Here is a 25,381-nt window from a genome sequence, read left to right as displayed (position 1 = left end):
GGACTGCAAAGTCTTCTCATCTTCCTCCTCCTTTTTCTGTTGTTTCAATTATGGGCTGCAGTTGCCCTTGTTTGTGCAAAGGAAATGATCCATAGAAGGTAGGAAAGTTCTTGTGTATGTTTGTTGAAAATATTGGCGTTTTGACATGGCCAAAATTGCTTCATAAGTTGCTCGTGTATACAAGACGAATTATAAAAATGAAGACGTTTCAGCTCAGCCTATAGAAGGAATGTTCAGAGGTAAATGCAAACAAGTATGAGAAACATGGGATTATTGGGAGGAGGAATACATGTCGAGGATTCTTTCTTATGAAGTTTGTTGTTGCTTGTAATTTTATTTTTGTTTTAAGATTAAAAACTTTGTGAATAATGGAGGAAGTGATGCAGGGAAGAGATAGAATAGAAGTTTATTTTGGAGTAAAATTTACTACTGAAATGTTTACATTTTTACAAGGCAAAAATAAGTTTTAATAAAGAGTTAGAATCAATAAAATGTTTACATGGTTATGATTGAAATAGCACAATGAAAAATACTGCTTATTTCTTACAGGTTTTTTTATGCTTAAAACCTGATAATTAAATATGAGAGCTTGCAGAATTTCAGGTCTGCAGGCCTTTTGTGTTGGTGTCTCTAGCTCACTAAATGTGGGAGGGAGTGTTGAGGAGTTTCTGAAGAAACAAACAAGTAATTATTGTTAGAAGGGAAGTGGTTTTCATATGTTCACATATCTGTTGGTCTGCTCATTTGGGCATCTTTCTTATTCAGCATATTATCTTAAGGTTATTAGTTTGGGCGCTTTGTATTTTTGCATCTGGCGTAACAATATCAGCACAGTTTAAATCTGTGATTTGCCTGTCACCTGCATTTCAGCTGGAGACAGATCAAGTGCACATAAATGAAACCGAAGTGTACTTTATGTGGGGTATTTCGCTATAGTATTTTATGGTTCAAAATTACTGAACGTAAACTTAAGGAAAAAAATGAAGGAAAATAAGAAAAGGGAAAGAATTAAAAATACCCCATTCATTTTATCCTCCCAACTTTGAAGTGTGCTGGGACTTTGTCAAATTCCCGTTAAAATAAATATGTCAATTTCATCTCTCTTCCAAATTCATTTATCATGCTTTTTTAAAAGGTGTTTTCTGCTTTACCTGATGTTTAAATTGGATTCGCTCGTTTATGCTGTTCTTTGCTGTATCCCCCATGTTTTTCTTAAATGAATTAGTAATGACAGCGTACTCCATCATACCCTCTCTACAGCCACTTTAAGGGAAGCCTGGTGATCTAAACCTTTTAACCTATTAAAGATGATTTTCCCCAATTGAATCAGACCCACCACAGGTGTAATAACTAATCATTTAAACTACACCTGCTATTATGTATTTTTAAGCCATTATGCGTGTTGGATAGATGATAATTCATGTTTATTGCATTGTCCAATGGATCCGTTTTGCCTACACTAGCCTGATTAATGTATTTAAAGAAATAAGAGATGCAATTTAAAAGAAAAAAAACATTGATGGAATGCACTGAGGAGTACATTGAAAGTGCCATTAAACCCATCAGAACTTTGCTCTCTGACCAGAAATGCATATTTGAAGGGTTTGATTCAAACACAAAGTGAAACTTAGTGATTTCAGTAGTGATGCTATTTTTTTCCTTCTTTTTCTGCTGTGAAAAGTTCTGAAAACCTTTTTGGAACTGAATTCCAGAAACTGTATTTTAAGATAAACTCTTCAAGACCTACCTAACATAGGTCTAGCATATACCACCATTTTAGGAGAAGGTTCATGCCACTGTTTGGGGAGAAACACCCCTTCCATGCATATGTGTGGTTATTTTCAGCTCTGGAGGAAGGAAGTCATCTCTTCCTCTAGTTCACATGGATGTGTCCATCTCCTAAGTGCTGTTAACTTCAGGCAAATGATTCCCCCTGATGCCACAATCAGAACAGATGTCTTTGTATAAAAGTAACGTGAATCAGCTGTTTTTCAGTAGTGCAGCGACACGTAATAATTTGTGTAATAGTACAGGAGAGTATGTGGAAAGTTGACGTACCATATGAAGAAAAAAATGAAATACCTTTCATTGGCACTAAATGGAGATGTAAAAAACTAGTGCCATTGTCGTTGATGCCATTGAGTATTATCCCATACATTACCCTTTGTTTGAATAAGTGGTTTGTGTTGGTGGCTTTAAGGTGGCTATATGTCACCTTAAAGAAGGATGTAGAAGTCAGTCTTTAGACAAAAGCAATCTGTGATTTCTGCTGGTGTGGAACACTCACCTACCCATTTATCTCATGGAAAGTTACTTTTTTGATGTTTTTCTTCTGTGATCCAAAACATGTGAAGCTGCTTCTTTTCCAGTCATGACAAGCTGAGGTTTGTTTATTGCTTTCAGTAAATTAGAGTAGTGGCAGAAAAGGCCTTAATCTCTTAAAATTTGCAAGGAGCTTTAAGCCAGGTAGAAAGGAAGCATTCTTACTGGTAAGCCTACTGTTACAGATCACATGCACTGTCTCGAGGTTGCCCTCTACTATAGGAGCCGACTTAGGTAAGAAGATCACAATATAAACGACAGAAACCCCGAAGAATCTTAATGGAGTTTTTTTGTACAGGTTGAGCTGCTCCAAGAGTAATTCAACAAGAAACTTCTAGGTTGAAATACCATAATTGTGCTGTCTGATTAGAGTTGAGCCACAAACTCTGATGCTCATTGAACCGTTTCTGAAAGTTGGATCGGTGTCAGCTCCAGACCGTCTCCATGTGTTGGATGCGATGCCTTACTTTGCAATACAGAATGCTTAACGTAAAATAGGAATTTGACCATTCCTAACTTGGATCTTTTCTCTCTTCTATTTCTCCAATCCTCCTACCCTCATCAGATTGTGACAGCAGTGAAGTTTTTACAGAATCCACGAGTCCGCCAAAGTCCTCTTGCAACCAGAAGAGCATTTCTGAAGAAGAAAGGTATGGACTCTTACGTTTGTGGTCTCAGTGATAATGAGGGAGCTTGAGTTAGCAAAAAGCCAGAATGTATTGCTATGGAAAATTAGATGTTAAGGACAAAGCAAGCAGTCTGTCTCAAAAAGAGATTTGAAGTTTGTAAGAAATAACAGTCTCTTTTCTTCCAAACTGACTAGAGCGATACTGGCACCAGATGTGGAATTGTAGAATACGGAAGACACATTGGAAGTTTTTGGGTTAACTATTATCAGGTCTTTTCTGAAATGAGGACATTTTAGAGTTGTGGACTAGTTGGTCAGTTCTGACCTTACTAACATTGGCTTTAGAATGACCAGCTTCTAGGTGAAAAGGTCGAATGTTTCCGAAGAGAGCCAGAGAGAGGAATGAAGGGCGAAGGACTTGGTGGAAGTAAACAAGGTCAGGTTAAGGTCAAGCTTGGGGTCAACCTGACTTTCAGGCTGAAATGATAAACTACTGACTGAGTTTAGCCCGTTTCTATAGCAGGGATAGAACAGATCCTGACAAATCCTATATCGTCTTAGACAGATGGAACATACTTTGGCCATTGCCTACTGAGAATTTATTTTACTTTCTGACTCATAGCAGAACTATCTTTCGTTCTTTTTTTTCTTTCTAAAGTTTTCAGTCCAGAACTTATAGTGCATTTCAGGTGAAGTTCACTCCATGTTAAGCTACCCTCCTGGGACCATATGGCTTAGATCCTTACCACAAGATGTAAATAATGAGGACAGTCTTACCTTGGAGTTAATTACATATACTGTGGAGGACTTTAAGCAGTTTGAATCATACTGAAAATACAAACTCCAAACTTCAGAGGGGAGTGACCCACTTATACATTGAAGTTGTAAGTACTTCAAGGTATATCAAATTCTATAGCTAAAGATCTTCAAGTTCTGAAGAGTAGCGAAGCCTATGAAATATATATTATTCTGTCTGGGATTATGAACTGTTTATTGAGATGCCTGAGACCTGATGTTATGAGATGGAGAGTTCAAGTATATGCACCACTTCGCTCATCTTGAATAGCAAAGGACCTAGAAGGGTATGGCAGTCTTGTGTTTTAACAATGATATCATGACAAGTAGTTAATGGATACATCGTTTTCAGTGCGATCCTCTCACTGCTTGTCCTAGTGCCAGTTAGAGAACATTCCAATCACATAGGTACATCGCTTGCACTGACTGTCCCACCATCAGGATGGCATTAAAATTTGGAGCCAGTTGGCCGCTAGTGCTCCATGAGTTTTTCCTTGAAATATGTGGACCTATGGGGAGTAATTAATCATAAAAGCTTGGGGATTTCAACTCTATCATCGAGGCAATGAAGCAAGGGGAAAGCTGAGCCTAAAAGCTGTGCTGATTACCCGGGGTAACCTGATACAAAATCTATTGTTGCTGAGAGATCCTTAGCCCCCAGTATATCGTGCAATATTATAACTGCCTGATCTTCTTCTGTGCTGACAATGACCAGTTATTCCTCATTTTCTCTCTCAACACAGCTGGGTTAGAATTTCATTTGCAGAAGGTATTTAGAGCAATTTAGAGACAAATGTCTCTGGTGTTTGCTCTGCACTTCCCCACCACAGGCTTCGCTGAACAGTTTTTAGTATCAGGAGCTCCATCTAATCTGTTTAATTTTAATAAATCCCTGACTGGGAGAAGAGGAAGGGTGGGGAGATGGAGGCACAGAGAAACTGTGGCCCGACTAATACTTCTCATGAATTACTCGGCTAATAATTACTAAAGAGCAGAAATGGTTTGGTAGAGCTGTTTGTTTGTTCCTGTTTGTTAATTAGCCCTCCTTCCCTTTGTGCTAATTGTTTGTTTGAAAACTTAACAGTAGGCGATAGGAAGGAGCAGGGGCCGGTAGTGCTTGTACCTAGCAGTCACTGGAAATATGTCCATATGGAATCTGACCACCGAGCTTACAACATGACCTCTGTTCAGTCCTCGAGAGCAGAAGGTACATACTGTCATGGTACCTATGTGCACTAGCAGATGGAGGCGATTATTCTTGAAACATAGATGTCGTGGCTAGTTTAGTCCTGAGTAAATGAGGGGCTACACGGTTTGGTAGGCTATTCCCCCTATTCTCTGATATACGGTCATTGTCACCCCCATGATAATATTTATCCCCATTTTACATTAGGCTGTCTGGTAGAGAAGTCCTCACTGCCAGTCAAAAAAGCATTTTCTGTAGAGAAACCATTTCAGTTACAAGAGTCTCTTTTAAAATTGTCTTTGTAGGAAATAATGCAGAGGTACCCTTGTATTTTTTTCCACAGTTACTCTGATCCAGGTTTCTTCAAGCAGAAATTGCAGTAGACCCCAGAAGAATTTCAGTGGAGGAGAATTTTTGTATCTATAGATAGTTGTACACCATGTATGAACTTGTCTTTTGTAGTTACTTTTGTGGAACCGTATAGGAGAGGTCTGTGACTCCCCACAGCCTGGTTAGAGACTCCGGCAGTAGAGAGGATGGTGCTGGGTCACCTTGTGTCTGTGAACGGAGAGGGAGAGGACCAGGTGCCCTTCCCCTGCAGGAGCCTTCCACTACCCCAGCTACAGCCGATGTAGGCTACAGGGATAGGATTGGAGCATTAGCTTCTGATACTTGCAGAGGTGGTTCTGCCTTGAATTATAATTTTTTCTTCTTTTTTATAAGCGTCTACTTCCTAAAAAATGCCAATCAAATTTTATTTCCTTTTAATATTATTTAATATTTAATATAGGAACTGGGTTTTGTTTAATACATTTCAGTGCAGTGAGAAATGAAGGTTTCGTCAGGATCGTCAGCTGGACTGGGTTTGGTTTCTTGTGAACAGTAGTTTGCAGAGGCTGAAAGTAGGCTTTCCTGGTTACTTACAGGTCATGGGTTTGCTGAACTGCTCTCTCTGGAGCATGGGATGATAGTGTTGATGACAGTTGGGAGAGTGAGGCTGTCCTGGATTTGTAAAAGGTCTTTCAAAACTTGGATGAGATTTCTCTGTTGTCTTAAGCACTTTTAAACTCCCAAATACAGAGGCATTAATGAGAAACATGAAGTTATTAGAATCATTTATCATTTTCTTTGAAGCTTACACTGGCATTTTGTGTAATTTATGACATTTCCTCCTTTTTATCATGAACTTCTTCAGATGAAGGGAAAAACAGCTGTTTCCCCTCAGAGTATCTGAAAGAAAAGAAAGGAAAAAAAGATGCTGTTTGTTTTTTGTCCAACTCACTGATTCTGCTGATGACATGCCACAGAATCAGTGGCGCCTTGGGAGTAATTAGACAGCATGTGGGGTTTAAACCCTTGTGGAAATGTGTCTGTCATCTAACTGTTGTGCCTCAGATGTCCTGTACTGCTCAGTTACCCATCCGGTAACTCATGTGGCTTGTTAATTTTGTCTACTCTGAATCTGTAACTTCTGGCAAGATAGAGAAAGGGGGTGGAAATACACTATGCATGTGGAGCTCTCTTTTTCAGGGTGCTAGTCTTTTGGGGCAGGGAAGGGAAAAACTGCTAGGTTACAGATTCATTGTGTAAGCTTGATGAAGAACTTTTTTCTTAGTTGCTTGTTCTCTTCATCTGTCGAACGAGTACAGTAATGCCTTCCCAGAGTGGGTTTGTGGGAACAGACAAAAGCGTATGAGGAGCTCAGAAATTATAGTGATGGGAGAACAGAGGTGCATTAGGGCAAGTAAATGTATAATTGTTGAGTTATATTGGCAAAACCTCCACCCAGAAGGTTGGACAATCTTCAGAAGATATGCTACCTGAATTGGTCTTTTGTGTATATATGTAACATAACAGGCTACATGCTTCCAAATGCAGCCACGCTCTTGCTCGGTGGGATGAGTTGGAGGTTGTTGGAAGCGTTGCTCTTTTACATGTTGTGTCTACTGATCTGTTTCATTGCTTTGGCTGGTAGGAAGTGAGTTACTACACGCAGTTTTCCTGTAGGTCTTGCACAGTTTTTTGCAGTGCATCAGAGTTCCAGAAAATTTTACCAGTGTCAAGATGCCAGGCAATGGTGATTTCTGAAGAGATGAATAAATTATTTAATGTTACATGCCACTTCCCAATCAGAGTTCAAAGACGCTTGATTCCCTGGAAACAAATGCTGTCAGCCCCAGAATCTCCATTAGAAAACTGACTTAATTTTCTTCCTCTTTCTGTAGTCTGCATTCTTGGAAGTTTAACCCCTGTATTTTCTTCTTTGCCAAAGAAACCCAAGTGGATCACCTTGAGGACCTGAGAGAAGAGGGCACAGCCCACTGCTGGAGGGCTTTAAAGGAAGTAAATTCTTCAGCAGATTTCAATTTAACCCTCTTTTATTACTTTTCTTTTTTATAATTTAAGTCCATTTCATGAGGCAGTTTGCATGTCCTTGAATGGAATCTCGTTACCATGAAAGCTTTTTTAGCATTGATTTCATAACAGTCTTAATTTAATAGCGCCGTCATTACTGAGAAGCCCTGAGAGTGAGGCCCTAGCTTTCCAGGTCACTGACCTTTTAATTACAAACCTTGTTCTGATGGCCAGGTTATCGACTGGACAGCTTCCAACTCCTGCCCCCAGCATGAAGATGAAAATAACTGCCTTTCCTCCCCCACTTCCAGAAAAGGGAGGAAAAGAAAAGTAACCTCTTGTGTTTCCAAAATTAATTTTCTCCTTCAGCTTTACTTTGTAATTAATTCTTTAACATGTCTCAGTGAAGCTCGAACAGTTTTTACAAAGCTTTTCCTTGAGAAGAAAATACAATGCAAGCCAATAGAGTCCAGTGACAACTCATACAAAAAATATAGTTAGTAACCTGTGCTGTCAAAATACTTATTTGGGCCAAATTGCTATGGCCATCCGAACATTATGCTTTTCTAGAAAAGACAGCTTTTCTAGAAATGACTGTGTTTGATACAAGAATGTGTGATTAGACTGTAAGTGTAGAGTATTCAAGGAATGCTAGGTGAGTTGTCCTTCTCTTCAGACTTGCTGACAGGATATGGGTTTAAGAGATGGTGAAGGAGTGAAGACTTAACTTCACTGCACAACTGATCGTGTGAGTGAGTGCTTGTCCTGTTTTGTACTTGCAGATCGGGTAACTTGTTATCTAGCTGTTTAATATGTGTTTTGTGCCAGTGCCTGCACCGACCTCATCACTTGCACTTGCAAAGCTACAAGTGAGACCTGGAATTCTGATACCGATAACAAAAATTTATTGCAAAAATATACTCTGTGTATTAAGCATCTAGAACAAATTACTTTAGCACACAATGAGAGGAAGTTCACTAGCATAGGTAGCACCAGGGAGGGTGTGCTTTCTGATTATTGAAGAAGTTTGGAACAGGTGTTCAAGTAGCATGAAGCAAGTCTAACAGCTTGTGTAGACTTACCGAAATGACTGTACAGGTTAAATGGGAGTCAGCGCGTTCTACATTTTCATAATGCTTTTCTTTTGAGGATTTTAGAGCACATTGTACCCATTAACCATTGAAATTTCACACCTATTTGCATGGAACATGTTTGATGGTGTGTACAGGGTTATCTAGATCCCACTGTGCTTTCCACTAAAAAGCCTCCACCTCTGAGGTAGAGGACAGCAGCTGCTTAACATCACTACGTGGTTTTTAGGAGAGGAAGAATACCTTATCTAAGTGATCTTGCAGAGGGAGCTTTAGAGACAGAGAATGTAATTACCGAGTAAAAAATTTACTAAGATTCTTGAAAAGCACTGTGGGATATTTAATTGCTAAAGATGCTTAGGCCTCTGTTTATGACTTTGAAAGACAGCTAATGTGCCTTACAATATTTTGCTTAGGTTAAAGAAAAATATGTCCTGCACCTGTTCATGTTACCAGTTTGTTCTTCAGGTGCCTCCCATCCACATTTTGGGTCAATACAACCCTGCATAAATGGGGAAATCTGCTTGTCTCCCAAGAAACTTATTAGGGACGCAAAGAATGAAGAGTGAGAGAATGAATACTTTCATTGCTAGCAAACTCAACAACAGTTCCTATCCGAATCAGCATTATCAGTAGTCACATCCATTTTTGGCACTGTGCTATGTTTGCCCAGTGCTGATAATGTTCAACATACAGGGAATATTTCCACTGCTGGAGTCTCATAATCCAGAAGAATAGATGTGCTCATGATCCAGAAATCAGTTCCTCAGTTCTGTATTTTGTATTAGTTGCCTTCTTTTTTCTTCCTGAAAATGATTGAGAATCTCTTATCCATCTGCTGTGAAGGAGATGTCTCCCTGTCCTGCCAGTCTTCCATCTGCGTAGCTGTCACTTGCTGTTCAGCACCAGCCTATTCATCATGCTGACTCTTTTCCCCCATCAATTTTATCACTGTTTGTGCTATCTGAACTTGTCATGAACTTTGCAGATTTTCTTGGCTTCCTTGGCAAGAAGAGACCTGCAGCAGTAGTGCTAACAAAATGTGATAAACTGATCAACCTTAGGACATCCTGGGGAATCAGATATGGCCATTCTTTGGAGTTGTTGGGGTTTTTGGAAGAAAATCTTTATAGCTGATAGAAAGCCTTCACTATTGTTCCTCAAGATTTGGAAGGAAGTTTGGAAAAGGTAATCTATTTAGTCCCTATCCACATGGACAAATTAGTCCATATCTCATCTTTGACTCTTGTCCCAGTCACTAGTGATTCAAGAGAGGGCAGAAAAACACCTGATATTAGTTTAGGCATAACTAGCCATGTGATGCAGTGCACAAAGGAAGGCAATCCTTTCTGTTTGCTACCTTTTAATGTTTATAATAGCCAGATGATAAAGAAAAGTGTGTGTTTGATAGAAAGTCTGATAGAAACTATAATTACTTACAAGTGAGTTTGTTATTTTAGAAGAACATTGCACTCAGTGTACATTTCATTGCTTTATAACAATTGTTTTTTGTAGCTTGATCGTATCTAGAAACTAAGTTGAACAATATATTTCTATCCCACTGGAAATTCTGATACTTGGAAATTTTTTTTTGTATTAAATAGGGACTAACATTTAAAATTGCAGACTTTTTTTTAAAAAACGAAATATTGTAGCCTGTTGGATCACTTTGTATAGATTAGACTGGAGTCTTTAATATTACAACTGATAATAAAAGAGATTGATAGAATAATATAATATGTAATATTACAGTGAAAATATTTGGAAAAATGGTTTTTGAATTGTTATGAAATCATTACTTTTCTCCAGAACATTTTGGGTTGTTTTGAAGAAACACCCTCTGTATGAAAAAATTATGTTCTACTTGGAACTCAAGAATTCTTTCACAGAAGTGCTTTTCACTAGCAGGAAAATACATCATCGTTGTTACTGGATAGCTTCAACGAGCTTGTCATCGTGCACTGTTTTGTGCTTGTACGTTTGGCTTGCATACTCTAGGCTACTGGCTCTGAATTCAGTACGTTGATGAACATGAGGGAAAAAGTCCTACTTGGGGCTGTTTAAAGTGAGCAGAAGAAAAAAGTCATGGAAAACTTAAGGCCTACTAATCTTCACAGTGTATTGGTTTAAGCAAGATTATTTTAAAGGGCTTTGATACAAGCTCTGCTGTTTAATACTAAAAGCATGAAAATCTCTGTGATTTTCTTTTTGGTTTCTGTCTGAAGTGTTGAGAAGGTGCATCACAAGAGGCACCCCTTTGATGTTTAATGGTGTTGTGAAGAAGCCATTGAGGGAGCGACTCTCAAATTTTACATCCTCTAAATGCCTATATATGTGTTCTATAACAGAGGATACAAGTCACATTAGTGGTAATATCCTTCCTCTGTCTCTTCAGGCTCAACCTGCAGCGATCTTGAACCGTTTAGATCTGTACTCCACAGAACAAGAGAGGTGATTAATTTAGAGTAAATTGGGTAAACAGTCTGCTACATCTCCTGTTTCTACTGGGCCGCAGAAATTCCTCACGATTTCAGTGAAGAGTCCAGAATCACCTTTGCCATGTTTTTATAGCTTGAAAATTATTGATAGATTGGAACAGACCGGTTTGGTGCCCAGGAAGTTGTGTATGCTACAAAATATTGGTTGTAAGCTTAATTTTAACAAATAATTGGAATGTCATGGGTTTAATGATATCTCTCCACTTGGCTATCTGACAGTAACTATGTAATGTAAAAGAGCCGTTAAAAATGGCTTTGCAAAATTAACTCCTATTGCTCACTGAGTGTGTTTTGAGTCATATCTGCCTTGTTTACTGTCAAAATAACATTTCCATTCCTGGTAGCATTGAAAAAAACAATATAATTACAGCAGAGTGAGTTGAAGTCTAGTCTAGAAGACAATGCTAAAATAGTCAGTTATATTCTGAGTCCTGAAATTGTTAGCCTTAGTGATGGGCAGAAAAGACCCAGGCCCTCAGTCTGACCTGTAAATTTATTAATTTATTTATCATGTTTTCAAGTAAAAGTAAATGCAGAGTGCCAAAAGAAAGTCACTTCTGTAGTTACAATCTAAGAGCAGGCGTTGGAGATCTGACTGCTTGCTTGGCTTTGGGCAAGTTACTTGTTTTCAGCTTTCTCATCTGTAAAATGGGGTTAATTACCACTTTTATATTATTGACTTAGTAAGATTTATGTTAGCTATGTTTATAAACTGCTTTGATATGCTTGTTTTGGAGTTCTTTGTGCTGTAGCGTGTGATTTTTGAAGTTGCTTGCTGCTGTAAAAGCCACACTTGCAGAGAGGTTGAGAATTTACTTCCGTCAGATGTGTATGGGAGGGGAGAGCTGCAAACTGTAGAATGTCAGAATGTCAAGGCTCAGGCAGATTGCGTGCAATCCTAATCCAGCCCTGCAGCTTTGACCTTTGAAGCAAGCTTCACCTTGAGACAACTGAAGAAATCTATGTACGTTTGTATAAAAATATTTTTGTGATAGAAGGAATTTGCTCTTCATGGTCATCCAGCCCAGGGTTTCCCCACAGTCTTCCTGGAGCAAGTAAAGGAATTCAGTTCCTGATCTGCTCTGTGAATGAACCTGGTATTCTAAGTCTGAAAAGACAGCCTTCTCTCTTGGGGCTAAAACAAGGAGTGTAATTAGGATAATCTATATTGCTCTTCTGCTGAAATCCATCTCAGACCTAATGATACTTTCCTGCTAGGAAAGATAAAATAAGTTCCTGTATGAGATAATTCTCTAGGTTCTCTTAGATAACTTTTCTACCCTGTTTAAAACTATGACTTGGGTGTCCGTGAACAAGAAATCCTACTATTTGCTTTTCTGCTACACTGTTCCCTCTTAATTTTAATCTGGAGCGCAATCATTCTTTCCTTAGCTAAAAGGGGAATTTAGTCTCTGGTTCATTCTTTCCTTTTCTTTCTGATGGAACCTAGTCCAGGCGAGACTCCACTCCTCTAGGAGGAGAGCAGAGAATTAATTCTCAGTGAAATCTGAGGCTCTCTGAAGTAAAAGCTGTTGACTTTGTCATACCGTGCAAATGTGCATTGCTTTTAGCAAGACAATAAAGGGTAAATGGGGTGATCTCTGCTCCTGTGGAGAGGTCGGGTGGTTACATTACACAATCTTCTAGAGCATCTTGCAGCAAATACATGGGTTATATTAAAAGTTGCAATCATATCATTTTTTAAAAGTAAATTGCTGACCTTATGCAGTGGAATCAGCTTTATTGAATTTCGCCAAAAATGCGTTTATAATCCCCCCCGCCCCTGCATACACATGATATTCATGTCCTTGCTGCCCATGTGGAAATGTCCCTTTTTATGGTGATAAAATTAAATTTGTCTTTGTGTCTGCCTTGCCTCACCTTTTAAGATTCCATCCTTAAGAGACACCAGTGGATATCCGTACCAGAGAATGAAGATGGGCAATATCCCTGCATGGCTGGCTGGCTGATTGTGAGCCAACTGCCACAGAACAAATAAATAAGCTTTTTACATTTAGAGCACAAATAAAGCTGAGGACAGGTGTAATATGGGTATTTTTCTGGGAGTGTTGAGGCCTTAGCATAGGTAAGAATTTATTTAGACTTGGAAGTACTTATGCTTTGCTTCTGAATTTTTTCTAATTGCCACGCAATACGAAATGTAAAATCCACAAATAGTTATTGTGCTACTCATGTAATAGTGTGTTATGTGTCCTTCTTCAATAATAACTAACCATAAAACCCTCCAGTCTTTGGCCACCTACAGCTCCCTTCCTGAATTCACTCGAGGAAAAAAATTGTTTTGCAGCATGCTCAAGAATTTAACAAACATATATCCCATATTTCTATGCTACTTTGCATATTCAAAGTACTCTACAAATATTAACTGACTAAGCTTGTGACACCTTTTGTGGAATGGCAAGATTATAAGATTAATTTAATGTACTACTGATTACATTTTATCTTCTTGGTTAGACCTTTACATTCTCCAAACAGTTTGCAAACTCCAAATTTCAGTGGGAAACAGAGGAAATACCATCCCCATTTTAGATGGGGAACTGAGTCAGATGTATTAAGAACAGTTAGGTCTGACATAACTCTGACTCCCAGTCATATACATAAAAATATAACCATACTGTGCCATACCGTCAGTGTGATGTACTGATGTGCATAGCATTTTCAGTAAAATTACTCAAAGCGTTTTCGTGCTTATCCTCTCCAGGCCCCAGCTGCTTTGGGGCGGGGCGGGGGGAGGTTAAGCTAGTTTTATTCAATAAAATCAGCGCAACCCATCTAAGTAAACGAAGGGGCAGATTGGCCTCTGCAGTGTTAGCATGTATTCCTTCTTACAGCATCTCCCCCAACCTGTCTTCCTTTTTATGTAGCATTTAAAAGGCTAGTTGCTCAGAGGTACAGAGAAGAACATCAGAATATCATTGCTCCTGCTCTTCAAGTAACCAGGAGAATGCAGCTGTTGCACTCAGAAATATAAAATACATGTTTAAAAGATGACTCTATGTGTTTAAAAAAGAGAGCGAGAGAGGATTCAAGGGAACCAAAAAATAGCAGCTTCCATTACTGTAATTAAATGGCAGCATTTAACCTATCAGGCCGTTGCGTGTATGTGAGAGACGAGCAGGGAGCTGCATTTGAAATGATCGCTGTCTTCCTTGGGGGATAGAGTAGTTAAATAATTTGTTTGTGAGGTGTGAGTTCAGTGTCGGGTAAAGCAAGTGCTTGTGAGTGTGTGTGGATCTTAGAAGCTAGGGATGGCTGTGTGTTTACTGAGAATACCCTGGAGGGTGGTATTTACTAGCACGTGCACTGTCAATAAGAACACAAGCTGCTCTTGCCCATTTGTTAGGTTATCTACAGAGCCAGGGCCTCACCTGGTCCCAGATATTGCATCATAAAAGGAGAGCTTTTTTCACGCTAGGCCACCTGAGACAGACAGCAGTAGCAGTAAAAGAAAACCAGGGAGGAAATGGGGGAAGAAAAGAATCGGAGTCCTTTTGGTGAACTTCACCTGCTGCGGTGACTGTAAAGGGTAAGTTGTTCTATCTGGTCGTTGGACTTGGCACTCAGGAGTGCAGGGGCTGTCATCCTTGGGGCACCGAGGACGAAGCTCAGGGGTCTGCCTCTTAAACAGCACGTCAAACAGTTGCTTCCCCTGCAACAGTGTTCCACCTGTGCCTGGCATGATTCCTGTGCTTCAAGACCCTACTGTGCAAAATTATGTGGAGAGAGAGGGAACTGCACAGTGCATCCTTGGCCCTTCATCAGTGACCCCGACTCTGTGAAAAGCTCTTTGGGCGCCCTGTACAGTGGTATTGATTATCCTTTTGGCACCCCGGGAAGGAGACGCATTCTTACGTAATGCCCAGAAGGGAATACCTTCCCATTTTTATTCACTCCCTTTTTATTTGTGATGCGATTCCTTTGTTTAGGGCATGTTTCCTAGTCCTGGAACTCCAAGAGCTATCCTCATACAATATGAGTTTGATACGAGTAGCAAGTTTTTCAGCTGCTTCAGCTGCCTCACCTACTGATCTAACTTGTGTTATGTTGCAGGAACATGCCCATAAATGTTTCTTAATCTTCACTCCAGTTTCTGTGTGAATTCTGTGTAGCCACTCCCATTTTAACTCCTGGGCTGGCACTTTCATGAGGCACTAGACGACAACAGACAGTGTTAAATGAATAGATACTTCGGTATTTCCATTTTGAACGTTCAATCCCAGTGACTGCATTTTGAGGGCAACACTTGGCCGAAAGGAGATCAGAGGGATGCCATGTATTTTAGCACCCAGTCAAAGCAAAGCATGAATTTGAGTCCTTGTGTAGTTTGGTGAGAGTTAGAAATCTGGAAGTATTTCCAAAGATGATCTACAAGCACAAAAAAAAAGGCTGAACATGTTACTGGAATAAATTATTTGTTGCCAATGCCTTACATAGCTCAAATGCAAATAATGTATGTAGAGACTCTCAAAACTGTCAGTTAGTCTTTGTACATGATAATTTTCAGTGTCAGTCTCAAACGTTTTACAAAGGATATTGTGTAATATTATTCCTGTTTTACAGATGTAGAAACTGAGGCAGATGGAGGTTAAATGACCTACACAAGGTCAATAGCAAGGCTGGGAATAGAACCCAAATGTGTAGAGGCTTTTTATTATACTAATAAGGAAGCTCTGGAGGTGTGTTTGGCATGGTAATCGGAACCCTAGAGAACTAGAAGCAGTTAGTATGTTCTGTGCATGTCCCGAGGGAGCAATGATGAAACTCCTTTTCTACCTTACCACTCCAGTTCTCCGTGTGTGGTCACCATAGTTTTTCCACCACTTAACCTCGTTATTTTTAGTATTGTTAGCATTAGTCGTCCTTTGGGCGTTTAATCCAGACTCCTTTAATTTTCTCCAGAACTCTGAAGAGCTGTTGAAGGCACATGGGGAGGAAAAAAAAAAGAATAAACAAACCCAAAGATGAAAAATGATCTTTTGAAACTTCTGCTATTTTGTTGACTTGTCCGCTAATGTTTTTTGTCTTCGCTCTTCTTTTATCATGAAGGACCCTGCTTGAATGTATAATCTTGGTTTCTTAAAAGTTCATTTGCTATTGTTTCTTTCTTCTCCACCCAAGATTAACATCCTGTGTGATGACATAGATGGTTGTTGTCTAAATGGACGCAATGTGACCAACAAAATTGTGAAGGGTGGGTGGAGAAATATTTATACAGTTGTGTTAAAAATTACAAAGTAGGTTTGCCTTTTAAACAGAGGGTATTTCAACACTGTTATTGGCAGCATCAGCCTTTAATTTTACAGGTGGCTAGCTTTGTAGCAGCATTCAGCAAACAATATTTTAATGGCATGTAAAAAAATTTCTCTAAAACAAAAGAAAGAAGAACGAGGGTGATTTATAATCTGTAATGAATACTTGCTGACATGTCTTTTTATAATAGTGTATTAGCGTCTCTGTCTTTCTGGGGGAAGTGCAAACCAGATTTACCTGAAACATTTATACCATAATAATCAAATATGTAGTATTTAGATGTATTTTTCTTAATTGAGCTTATCTTCTCAGTGCGATGACACCTGATTCCTAGGTGTCTAACAATGATTCCACTTTCTGGAAACTGGGTTAGAGGAGCAAAGACACTCTGTGAGGTTGTGAGAAAATACCTGTCAGAAAAAGGACTTAGACTCCTGTGTTCGTGGCTCCTCATCCAGGGTTAGTATCTTTACATTTCCATATATTTTTCCATACATACTTTCACGTATTTTTACATTTTCTCAGAAACGTGCAGCTGTAGCTACTGTTCTCCGTGCTCCTTATAGCAACTTCCTGACCAAGAGAGCACACAGTATGCACTATCGTACTGCATATTCAGTATTCCGTTCTGTGCGTTCTTCAAACACTAAAAGTTCATTTAGTATACACTTCATATGGTTTTTCATGTGATAAGTCTGGACTGATGGGTTTGGTTTGTTCCTTTCTAAAGTGTCAAGTTTTGAAAGTGAAAGAGGAAGTAAATAACAGGCAAGTTGCTCTTTACATTGCAGTTAATCTTAATTTGCAGAGGCTACTCTCTGACAGGTATTGTCTAATGTAGAAAATATCCAGATGCTCTTGTTAGTGTGTTTGGGGCAATCAGTAATTCCAGAGTAATATAAGGAGCTGGAAATGGTGCATCAGGACAGACTTTCGCATTCTTACATATAAAACTAAGTCATCCTTCAGATATTCTGACGAATCTGGTTAAAGAATTCCTTATAATGGCTTGAAATTGCTGTTCTTTTACACAATTCCTTTCTTTTGAATGCAGAGTTGGGGAAAAAGAGAGTTTGGTTCTAGAATTGCAGGCCGGTCTAGTCCAGTAATAACGCATCAGCAGTGACTTCTAATCCAGAGTTATTCCACATTAGGGCCAGTCTGCTAGGTCAAATCTAATACGGACCGTATTCAGGCCCGTACCACTGAAAGGCTTGGTCATTCTTTGCTGCAATAAGAACGGAGATGTTGGAGTTACAGATGTCTGATTGACTGCAGATCCTCCAGGCCAGCTCCTTGTACTTCAGTGCCGGAATTCTTGTTACGTGCTGGTTCAAGTTGTTGGAAATAACAGTTCAAAATTGGAGTTCCAAAGGTAGATCAAAACCCAACCTCCTATATTGCCAGTTTTACCTTACCCAAATTTAAGACAACCTCTGGCTTTCTCCTTAGAAGCTCCTAAAGATACTATCACAGATCAAAGAGTAGCCAAAGGCCAATCATTTTGTTACTATTGCTCAACAAGCTGCTTAACAAAATATTTTTCTTTCACACAAAGTAAATGGACCTGAAGCACAAACGTTTTCTGACACTGCTGTTTTTAAAATTTGTGGTAAGTTTTGGTAATGAAGTTTAGCTTCTAGGTTTTTGAAGTGCCGTGTACCAAACCATTCTACTTTTGGAAATGAACTTGTAGAAGAAATTAATATCCTTTCGCCTTTATAGAATGTTTTTTGTTGTAGTTCCTAATTTAATAGAAAGGGAATTTCATAGACCTGCTGTGTACTCTGGGTAAGTTACTTCATTTCTGTGTGCAGCTCTGTTCTTTCCAACCTGTCTTTCTTTCACACAGACTGTTGAACGCTGTAGGTCTGACTGCCTTCTACTCTGTTTCTGCACAGTACCTGGCACAATACCTGCACAGTGAATGCCTTTTGGGGTCTCTAAGGAATATTATAACACAAGTAATGAGGATCAGGAACCATCACCATGAGGCTTGTTTCTCTGCAGGAGTAACAGCAAGCATTTGCAGATCACAAGTTGGGTCTGCTTGGAAACTTACCCGTTTAGTATATCTGATAATTGTTTTCTCTGAATTCATATTCTTATTTCTAGGGAGGTTGTCAATTGTGGTAACAAATTACGACAGCACTATAGTTACTAGAGTAGTGTCTCTGCCATTATCTGGATTTTCTTCCATATATGGGCTCCTTTTAAACAAATGTCAGAGCCTTGGTTATGTTCTATTCCTGATAAACTACCTTGGAATCAGCATCCTGGCATAGAGTCTTCAAACCCCAAGGTAGGTATTAATTTGAAATAATTTCAAATATGCAGAGGTTTTTGTTCTCTATGTAGTGTTCTCACAACATGCACTGGCTGACTTGGATGTCCTGTGTCCCCGTGTTACAGCATTGGCTTCCAGCTTAGTCACATGTGTTGTCTCTTCATCACTAGTGGTGTAATAGACAGGTGGACTTACTCTACCATTGTCCACGCAAAGCAGGTTTTCTATCAGGTACTGTTCCTCTGCTTGTAGGATAATAGAAAGGAAAAGCTGAAGGCAAGAGACCTAAAACTAAAACCCATAGATTATGATAAAATAAAATTTCCCCCTGTTTTTAAAAGGAGAGATTTTTATTTATGTTCAGAAAGACTAGTTTCTTCTTTTTTGCTGATCACGGTATTCTTAGAATGACTGTAATAGACAGGTCTTTGGAAGAAGGTACTCAAGATTGAAGTTTCACTATGTTTTTGCATATGCTTGTTGTGTAGGAATTTAACTGGGCTTTGTAACAAAACTTCTGGTTGTGTAATTCAGGTTACTGAGGACTTCTGGACATGTCTTGCTTGATTTAGAGTGGTGTTGCTGTCTGTCTTTTTTGTAATTTGAACTTTTTGTGAAGCAAAAATTGTGCCTGTTGAATTATGCTGTCTACTACCTGAAGATTTGTTGGAGATTAATTCAAAAACGAGGCGTCCAAATCCTGTTAAGGCTGTGATAGCACTGCATCTAACAGGACTTTTGCTTTTCAGAATCCCGAGTCTGAGTCCCATTATCCAGCCTCTTTGTCCTGCATGTTGTTCCTCATTTTCTCCTCTTAGTGCTTTGGCCCCTGACGTGTACAGCTTAGTATTGGGAGCTTTTACTTAAGGTATCCCTTCCTTTTTTCCTACGTGGAACAGAGATAACATACTTCATAAAAGCAAGGAGCTTACTTTACATTAGAAGAGGAAGACCTGACCTCTCTTACTACAAGTGAAAGTGTATTTTCCCTGCCTTGAAACTACCAGTGAAATACATTTTGCACTGACTTATAATGCTGTGATTTATGCTGTGATGTGCTTTGTGATATTACAATGTCCTTTTGCCTTTGTGTTTGATTTTTTCCCCTCTAATAAATTTTAGTGGGTATGTTGTCAGTGAATGGGGTATTTACCCAAAATGCCCACAGGAGAATGAGGCATTCTCCCTGCTGTCTGCTGCCTCAGAGAAGGAACCCTATGCATTTTTTTCCCTTCTCATTAATCTCCCCACAATTTTTTTTCTGTATCTTTTCTCCTTGTTTTGAAATAGTATTAACAAGGGAGATATTTTTAAATAGGAAACAACTGGAAGGAAACATATTTCTCTATCTCTCTCTCATGTGCATACGTGTTACACACAAACATGAAGGAGTGACCAGAAGCAACTTTTTCATTTTACATTTTGAACTTCTCATATATAGAAAACTGAGAAGAAAAGTTGTGGTACTTGTTCCTGTTTTTTCCATTCCAAGACATGCTAAGCAAGTCGCTTGCCCTTTCTTATTCAGAGGGAAAACACTTTGATCCAGTTTTCTGAAGACAATACTCATTTCATAAGAATATTTAATCAGTAGAAAATAGGGAGGATTTAGTTTGTTTGTTTAGTATTTAACCAAGTGAATAAGGCAGATTAGGGGAAGGGGGGGGGGCTGGACCCATAAACAAGGTGATATATAATATTTTTTTTCGTTCTCCTTTTAAATAAATACCGATCAGCTTTATGTTCAGAGACAATAGGAGCCGTTGGCTTAAATTTGCAGTTTACTGTATTTATGGCTGTAATATCAAGGTGCTGCCGTCGTAATTTCATGCCCCAATGAGAAGAGCAAGGTCGAAGCAAATGCTTCCATCGGCATCTGCTAACACACTAACTCATAAACAAGGCCCGGCTGGATCAGGTGGCACGGAATAATACAGGCTAATGAAATACAGCACAGCTTTCCATTACTGTTAGTTTTTACAGTGTCGTCATTACGTGTAATTTATGTTTAAAAAATTCAATTTTATACAAGGCTCTGGGAAATAGGGGTCTGCAGGTCACCCGACGACTTTTAACGGCTCTGAGAGTCCTTATTGCACTCTACTGTTCCAACAAAATGTTAATAATAAATAAAAAAAAATCCTCTTTTACTTTTTCTCTGGTTTGCATATCTTGCTCTGTCTTTTTAATTACAAGTGGCTAAGGAGAGTTTGGGGCTCTAGATGATGTCAGGAGTTATCCCCTTTACTGATGCTCCCAGAGGGGGGTTACTATCTGCTTGCTTTTCTTTTGTCTGTCTATCAATCACCTGGGGTCCTGTAAATGGAGTAAACACAGCTGAGGAGAGGGAGATACTTAACAACCTCTCTCCCAAACCCTCACCCTCTGACATTGCCCTCCTCTCCTCCATTACACTCCATTTTATTATAGACTCCAAAAAGCTTGGCCAGGAAGAGAAACTGCTGCCAGATTTATTTATTTATTTATATTTGTTATGCCAAAATACTTTTTGTTTTAACCTTTTCCTTCCTGGTTGGCTCACTGTAATTCTTAGTATTGTACTGTCAAGTTTTCCTTCCTTCTTTTAGTGCTGTGCAACTGAGGTTAGAGCACCTTTATCAGTTCTGATTGCTGCTTAGTCACCCTGATGGGTTAAAGTGTATAATGTTTCTTAAAGACTGCAACTGCATAATTAACAGTCTTGTAGATGAATAAAGCCGTAAGAATTCAAAGCCCTTTCAGTAACTTTTCAAATTACTTTTATTTCTGCATTTTTTGACCTGACAGTTGAGACCAGTCAATTTCCCTTTGATGTGTGGGTTCCTTTACACAAAGTTTGAGCTGGAAGTGCAGCAGCAGGATGTTTACATTCAAAACCAGTGTGTTAATGTAAATGAAGGGTAAAAAAATCAGAGGGATGTTTCTGAGACCTTAGGTTTTGCTAAAATGTTGGGTTGGGCTCAGCCTCGTGAATGCCCCGTGAACCAAGATGTTTGAAAGAAAATGGATCAGGAGACTATGCCTTTTTGGCCTTTTTGAAAGGTGTTCAGCTAAGCACAGAGTAGGCTATAGGACAAACATTTGATAAAAGAATCGCCCAGCACTGCATATAACTGACTGAACAGGTGGAATCATTAATCTGGATCAGATCCCAGAAGGTTTTTATGATGATTCTTTTAAAATGTGGCCGTGTTCTTTCTGAGCAGAGTTGACTCAGTGGCTTCCAGGAACAGGAGTGTAATGTCATTTCAGGGTGTCCACCAGTAGATCTCCCTTTTAGTCATTGATACCATGCGCTAACTTCGGGTAGTCATATAGTTCGTTGTAGCTAAACAAGTTGTCCAGTTCTATTTTGTTTTCTTCTTAATAGAAAGTGTGTGCATGTGTGAGGAAAACAACAACAGATACTACCCCCCGCCCTGCACCCCTCCCTTGCCTTTTGTCCCTGCAAGAGGGTAGGTGTGATGATTGCTCCAGGGTGGTCTGTCCAAGCGGTAATAAACCTGGCTTTGGAAACCCACAAAAAGAACTTCCTTCTTTCTACCACCCTTCCCTATTATGGCAGAATTCTTAATTTCTTCCTAACCAGAAGTTTTCTCCCTAAAACTAATGTTGCCTTCAGGTTGTGAAAATCTTGCATGAATTACTGGATTGAGCACTGCAAGGAGGAATATAATGAAGAAAAAGGTACGCTCGGTGGATGGGATGGGAAAAAAGGGTTGTCACTGAAATGTCAGAGCCTGTGTCAGAGAAGGAGAAGAAAAAATTTAGTGGCTCATCTAGTTAAGCTCATGCAAGGGTTTTGCATTGCAATTATTGCTACTGTGCTTCATCCAGAAAATGAAGAAGAATGGATTTATGGGAAAACAATGGACTGGGACTCGCATCTCCTGAGTTTAACTTTCTGACTGCCAGAGGTTTGGTTCTGACCTTGGAGCACTTCTCATATCTGTACATCTCACTTCTTCCTTATCTGTAAAATACAGATCACAGTACTCCTCTAAGTACTGCTCTACTTCAGAGTGGTCATAAGAGGAACAGTATTTTGATGTACATGAGGTTGTTACACTAAATAGTAGTAGATGCTATCAAAGGGCCTAAACAGACAGTCAGGTCTTCAAAGTTCTTGGGCAAAGGAGCTTTTTATACAATACTTGAGGTGTAGGCACCAAGAGATGTTTGTGACAACCCATTTTATTCTCTGACTTGCTCTCATTTTGTGTTTGACTACAATTTACAGAGGCTGAGTGATCCCTGAAAATTGAGTGGCAGCAGTGACAATCACAAAAGAGGGTCAGCAAGAACCTTGGAGTGCAAAACAATCATGGGTGCTGGATTATTCAAATCAACACCCTGAAGCCTGAAAAGGGAATTTTAAGGCTTTGTGAAAATTATGACTAATTCTTTGCAATGGCTGTGGTGCTGTAGAGGAATGAAATGGATGGTTGGGGGAAGGGAATAGGTTTGCATTCTGTAGGGCTACGAAGACAGTTTCCTTGCATCCTTCTCCTCAGCTCAGTCCTTGCTCAGTACCCTCTGCGGTTAGATTATTCCTTGCAGATAGCAATCAACTGGAAGGAAGTGTGTGTCTAATTTGCATGAGATTATTTAAAACAAAAAAAAAGGTCTGCATTAGTCAGGGTGATGGTAAACAACGCAAAGAGATGCCTTTTATAATATAGCCGTGGCTCAGCTTTCAAAGCCAAATATAATTCACTTACAATTGGCAGTTTCCTTTATTGTTCCTTTTAACCTTTTGCATTCTGCATGGTCTTGATCTTGCTGAAACTCTAGAAGAACTAAAATGTTTGTTTTCCAAAGTGTTGAGAAAGTGGATTTAGAGCAATTCTTCTGTTAAACTGAGGTGATTTTCTTGACATACCTATTTGAGAGTTATATTAGACACAAAGCTCCAGTTTTCATGGCACTGCTTTTGCATCCAAGGGAGGTGGTATTATTTCGGGGTTACCAACTTCCTGCTAGATTAGAACGATGAAAGGACCATGGATACTTTTTTATATAATGGAGTGATAGAAGGACTGTGATAAAATAAAACAAGGTGAGATATTGGAACAGATGACACTTTGATCTGGTTTAGAAATTCCCACTTTTCTATGTAATTAATATATAAAGGTTGAGTAATTCGGGGCATGGAAAACTCATACTGTGTGCATACATGTGTGTAGGTGGTGAATCTGAAAAAAATTCAGTCCAAGGAGAATTTTGATGAGTTAGTTATAATTACCTAAGGACAGTCTTAGAATATCTTGTACATTTTTGTTGGTGTTGTGTGAGAAATGACAACCACGAAGACAGGTATATTTCTGAATCCGCAGCTTGCTAGTTGCAGTGCAGACTTATTCCATATATATGCTTAAGGAGTCAGCTCCGGGCGATTATTCCCTTGATGCTTGGAGGCCAAGATGACAGGGCCTTAAAAACATCTTGTTCAGATGAATAAAAAGGAGGCGTTCCAAGGTGATGGCACTCCCAGTCTTCTCTGATAATGAAGAAGAGATGTAGTTGTGATGTTCTTTTGTATAGTGCCACTAGTAGCATGAAGAAGACCACTTCACAAGGCAGCAGAATAGTCCAGGGAAGTAATAAGAATTTTAATTTGCACTACTTTGCACAGGATTCAAACATGAACGGTTTCCCATCACTTGATCATTCACATCAGCTTTTTCTTCACAGTACAGCATGGTTTTAATGGAAATAATGATACTTGAATGTGTCGCTAGTTAGCAAGACCAGAATAATCCTAGAAGTGCATTTTGTCTGCAAAAGATTTTAGGTTTTTTTCTCCAACAGGATGAGAATTGAAGGGGCAGTATAGTTAGGAAACAGTAAGCATTGTTTCCTGCTCTTTTTGTAGAACGAAGTAAGGATCCTCCATAAGTTCCATACATTTCTAAGTTAAGTATTATCAGATTTGCTATCTTTGCATGGAAATAGAACAAAATACCCTATTCTAGTGGAGCCACATTTGCAGCCAGCGGCTAATATTGTCTCCATCTTTATGAAATTCCATAGTTCCTAGTGATCTGCAGTGTTGGCATCTGTTTATGCTTTTTCCTACATTGGATAATTAGGAGCTGGTTAAAACAGTTTCTTTCTGATTAGGACTTCGCTTTTTAACATGGGTTAGACACCGTAAATACTGCTTTTGTGACTAGAACAGTAGGCTGAGTTGTGTTCATGTGCCTTTTATTACTCTCAGTGCAAGTCTTGTTCCATACTGTTATGTGTGGTTTTGGTTCCTTACTATTTGAGGCATGCATCAAATACAAGTAAAGGGGTGATTTTGTCAGATTGCAGGACTAGAGATCAGGAACTTCAGATTTCTGATACTGTGTCTGACACTGACAATATTCTGTTATGTTAGAGAAATCACCTAACTTCTCTGTGCATCAGTATCTGCACTGTAGAGTAGATATTATAGTAACTCACAGTATCTCACATACTCACAGGAAAGATCTGTTAATAGTTATAAAGCCTTCTGAATACCAGAAGCACTGTGTCAATGCTTTATGATATTAAGTAACAGTTCTGAGACAGACTTGTGAATTTATTTCAGGCAATATTGTTTGTGCTACAGATTATTCTGTCTAGACCCCCAGTATGCAGTGAAGTTTAAGATCCTGAAAAAATTTCTCAAACCTTATGTAATATGCCCAGAAGCCTGGCCATTTTCTATATTGTATCTCCCTGTAATGTTAAAGAGCTAAGTGTTTTAAAGGATTAAATTCAGGAATTTCATCTACCAGCAATACTTTATGGATCTCGAGTGGAGGTGATGGAGAGAAAGTATTCCCCCATTTTTCTCCCACTGCTGTCATATTCATACCATTTTCCTCACTGTGCTCAGTCCCTGCAACAGCTGTGTGAGAATCAAGTGGTCTGTCTCTTCTCTTCTAAATCTTTTTCCTTAAATCTATATTCTCACTT

General features: G+C 39.1%; 1 protein-coding gene across 1 annotated transcript in view; it reads left to right on the top strand.

Moving 5' to 3' along the window:
- The window catches only part of PEX14 (peroxisomal biogenesis factor 14), a 79,716-nt gene that overhangs the window by 34,806 nt on the left and 19,529 nt on the right, over positions 1–25,381 (top strand). Inside the window, exon 3 of the mRNA XM_059829852.1 lies at positions 2,888–2,972. Within this exon, the coding sequence (XP_059685835.1) occupies positions 2,888–2,972 (85 nt within the window). The remainder of the gene's footprint in view (positions 1–2,887; positions 2,973–25,381) is intronic.

This window comes from Gavia stellata, chromosome 27 (assembly GCF_030936135.1).
Source record: "Gavia stellata isolate bGavSte3 chromosome 27, bGavSte3.hap2, whole genome shotgun sequence".
Lineage (NCBI taxonomy): Eukaryota > Metazoa > Chordata > Aves > Gaviiformes > Gaviidae > Gavia > Gavia stellata.
Note: the sequence above shows the minus strand (reverse complement) of the source record. Positions and strands in the feature narration are given on the sequence as shown.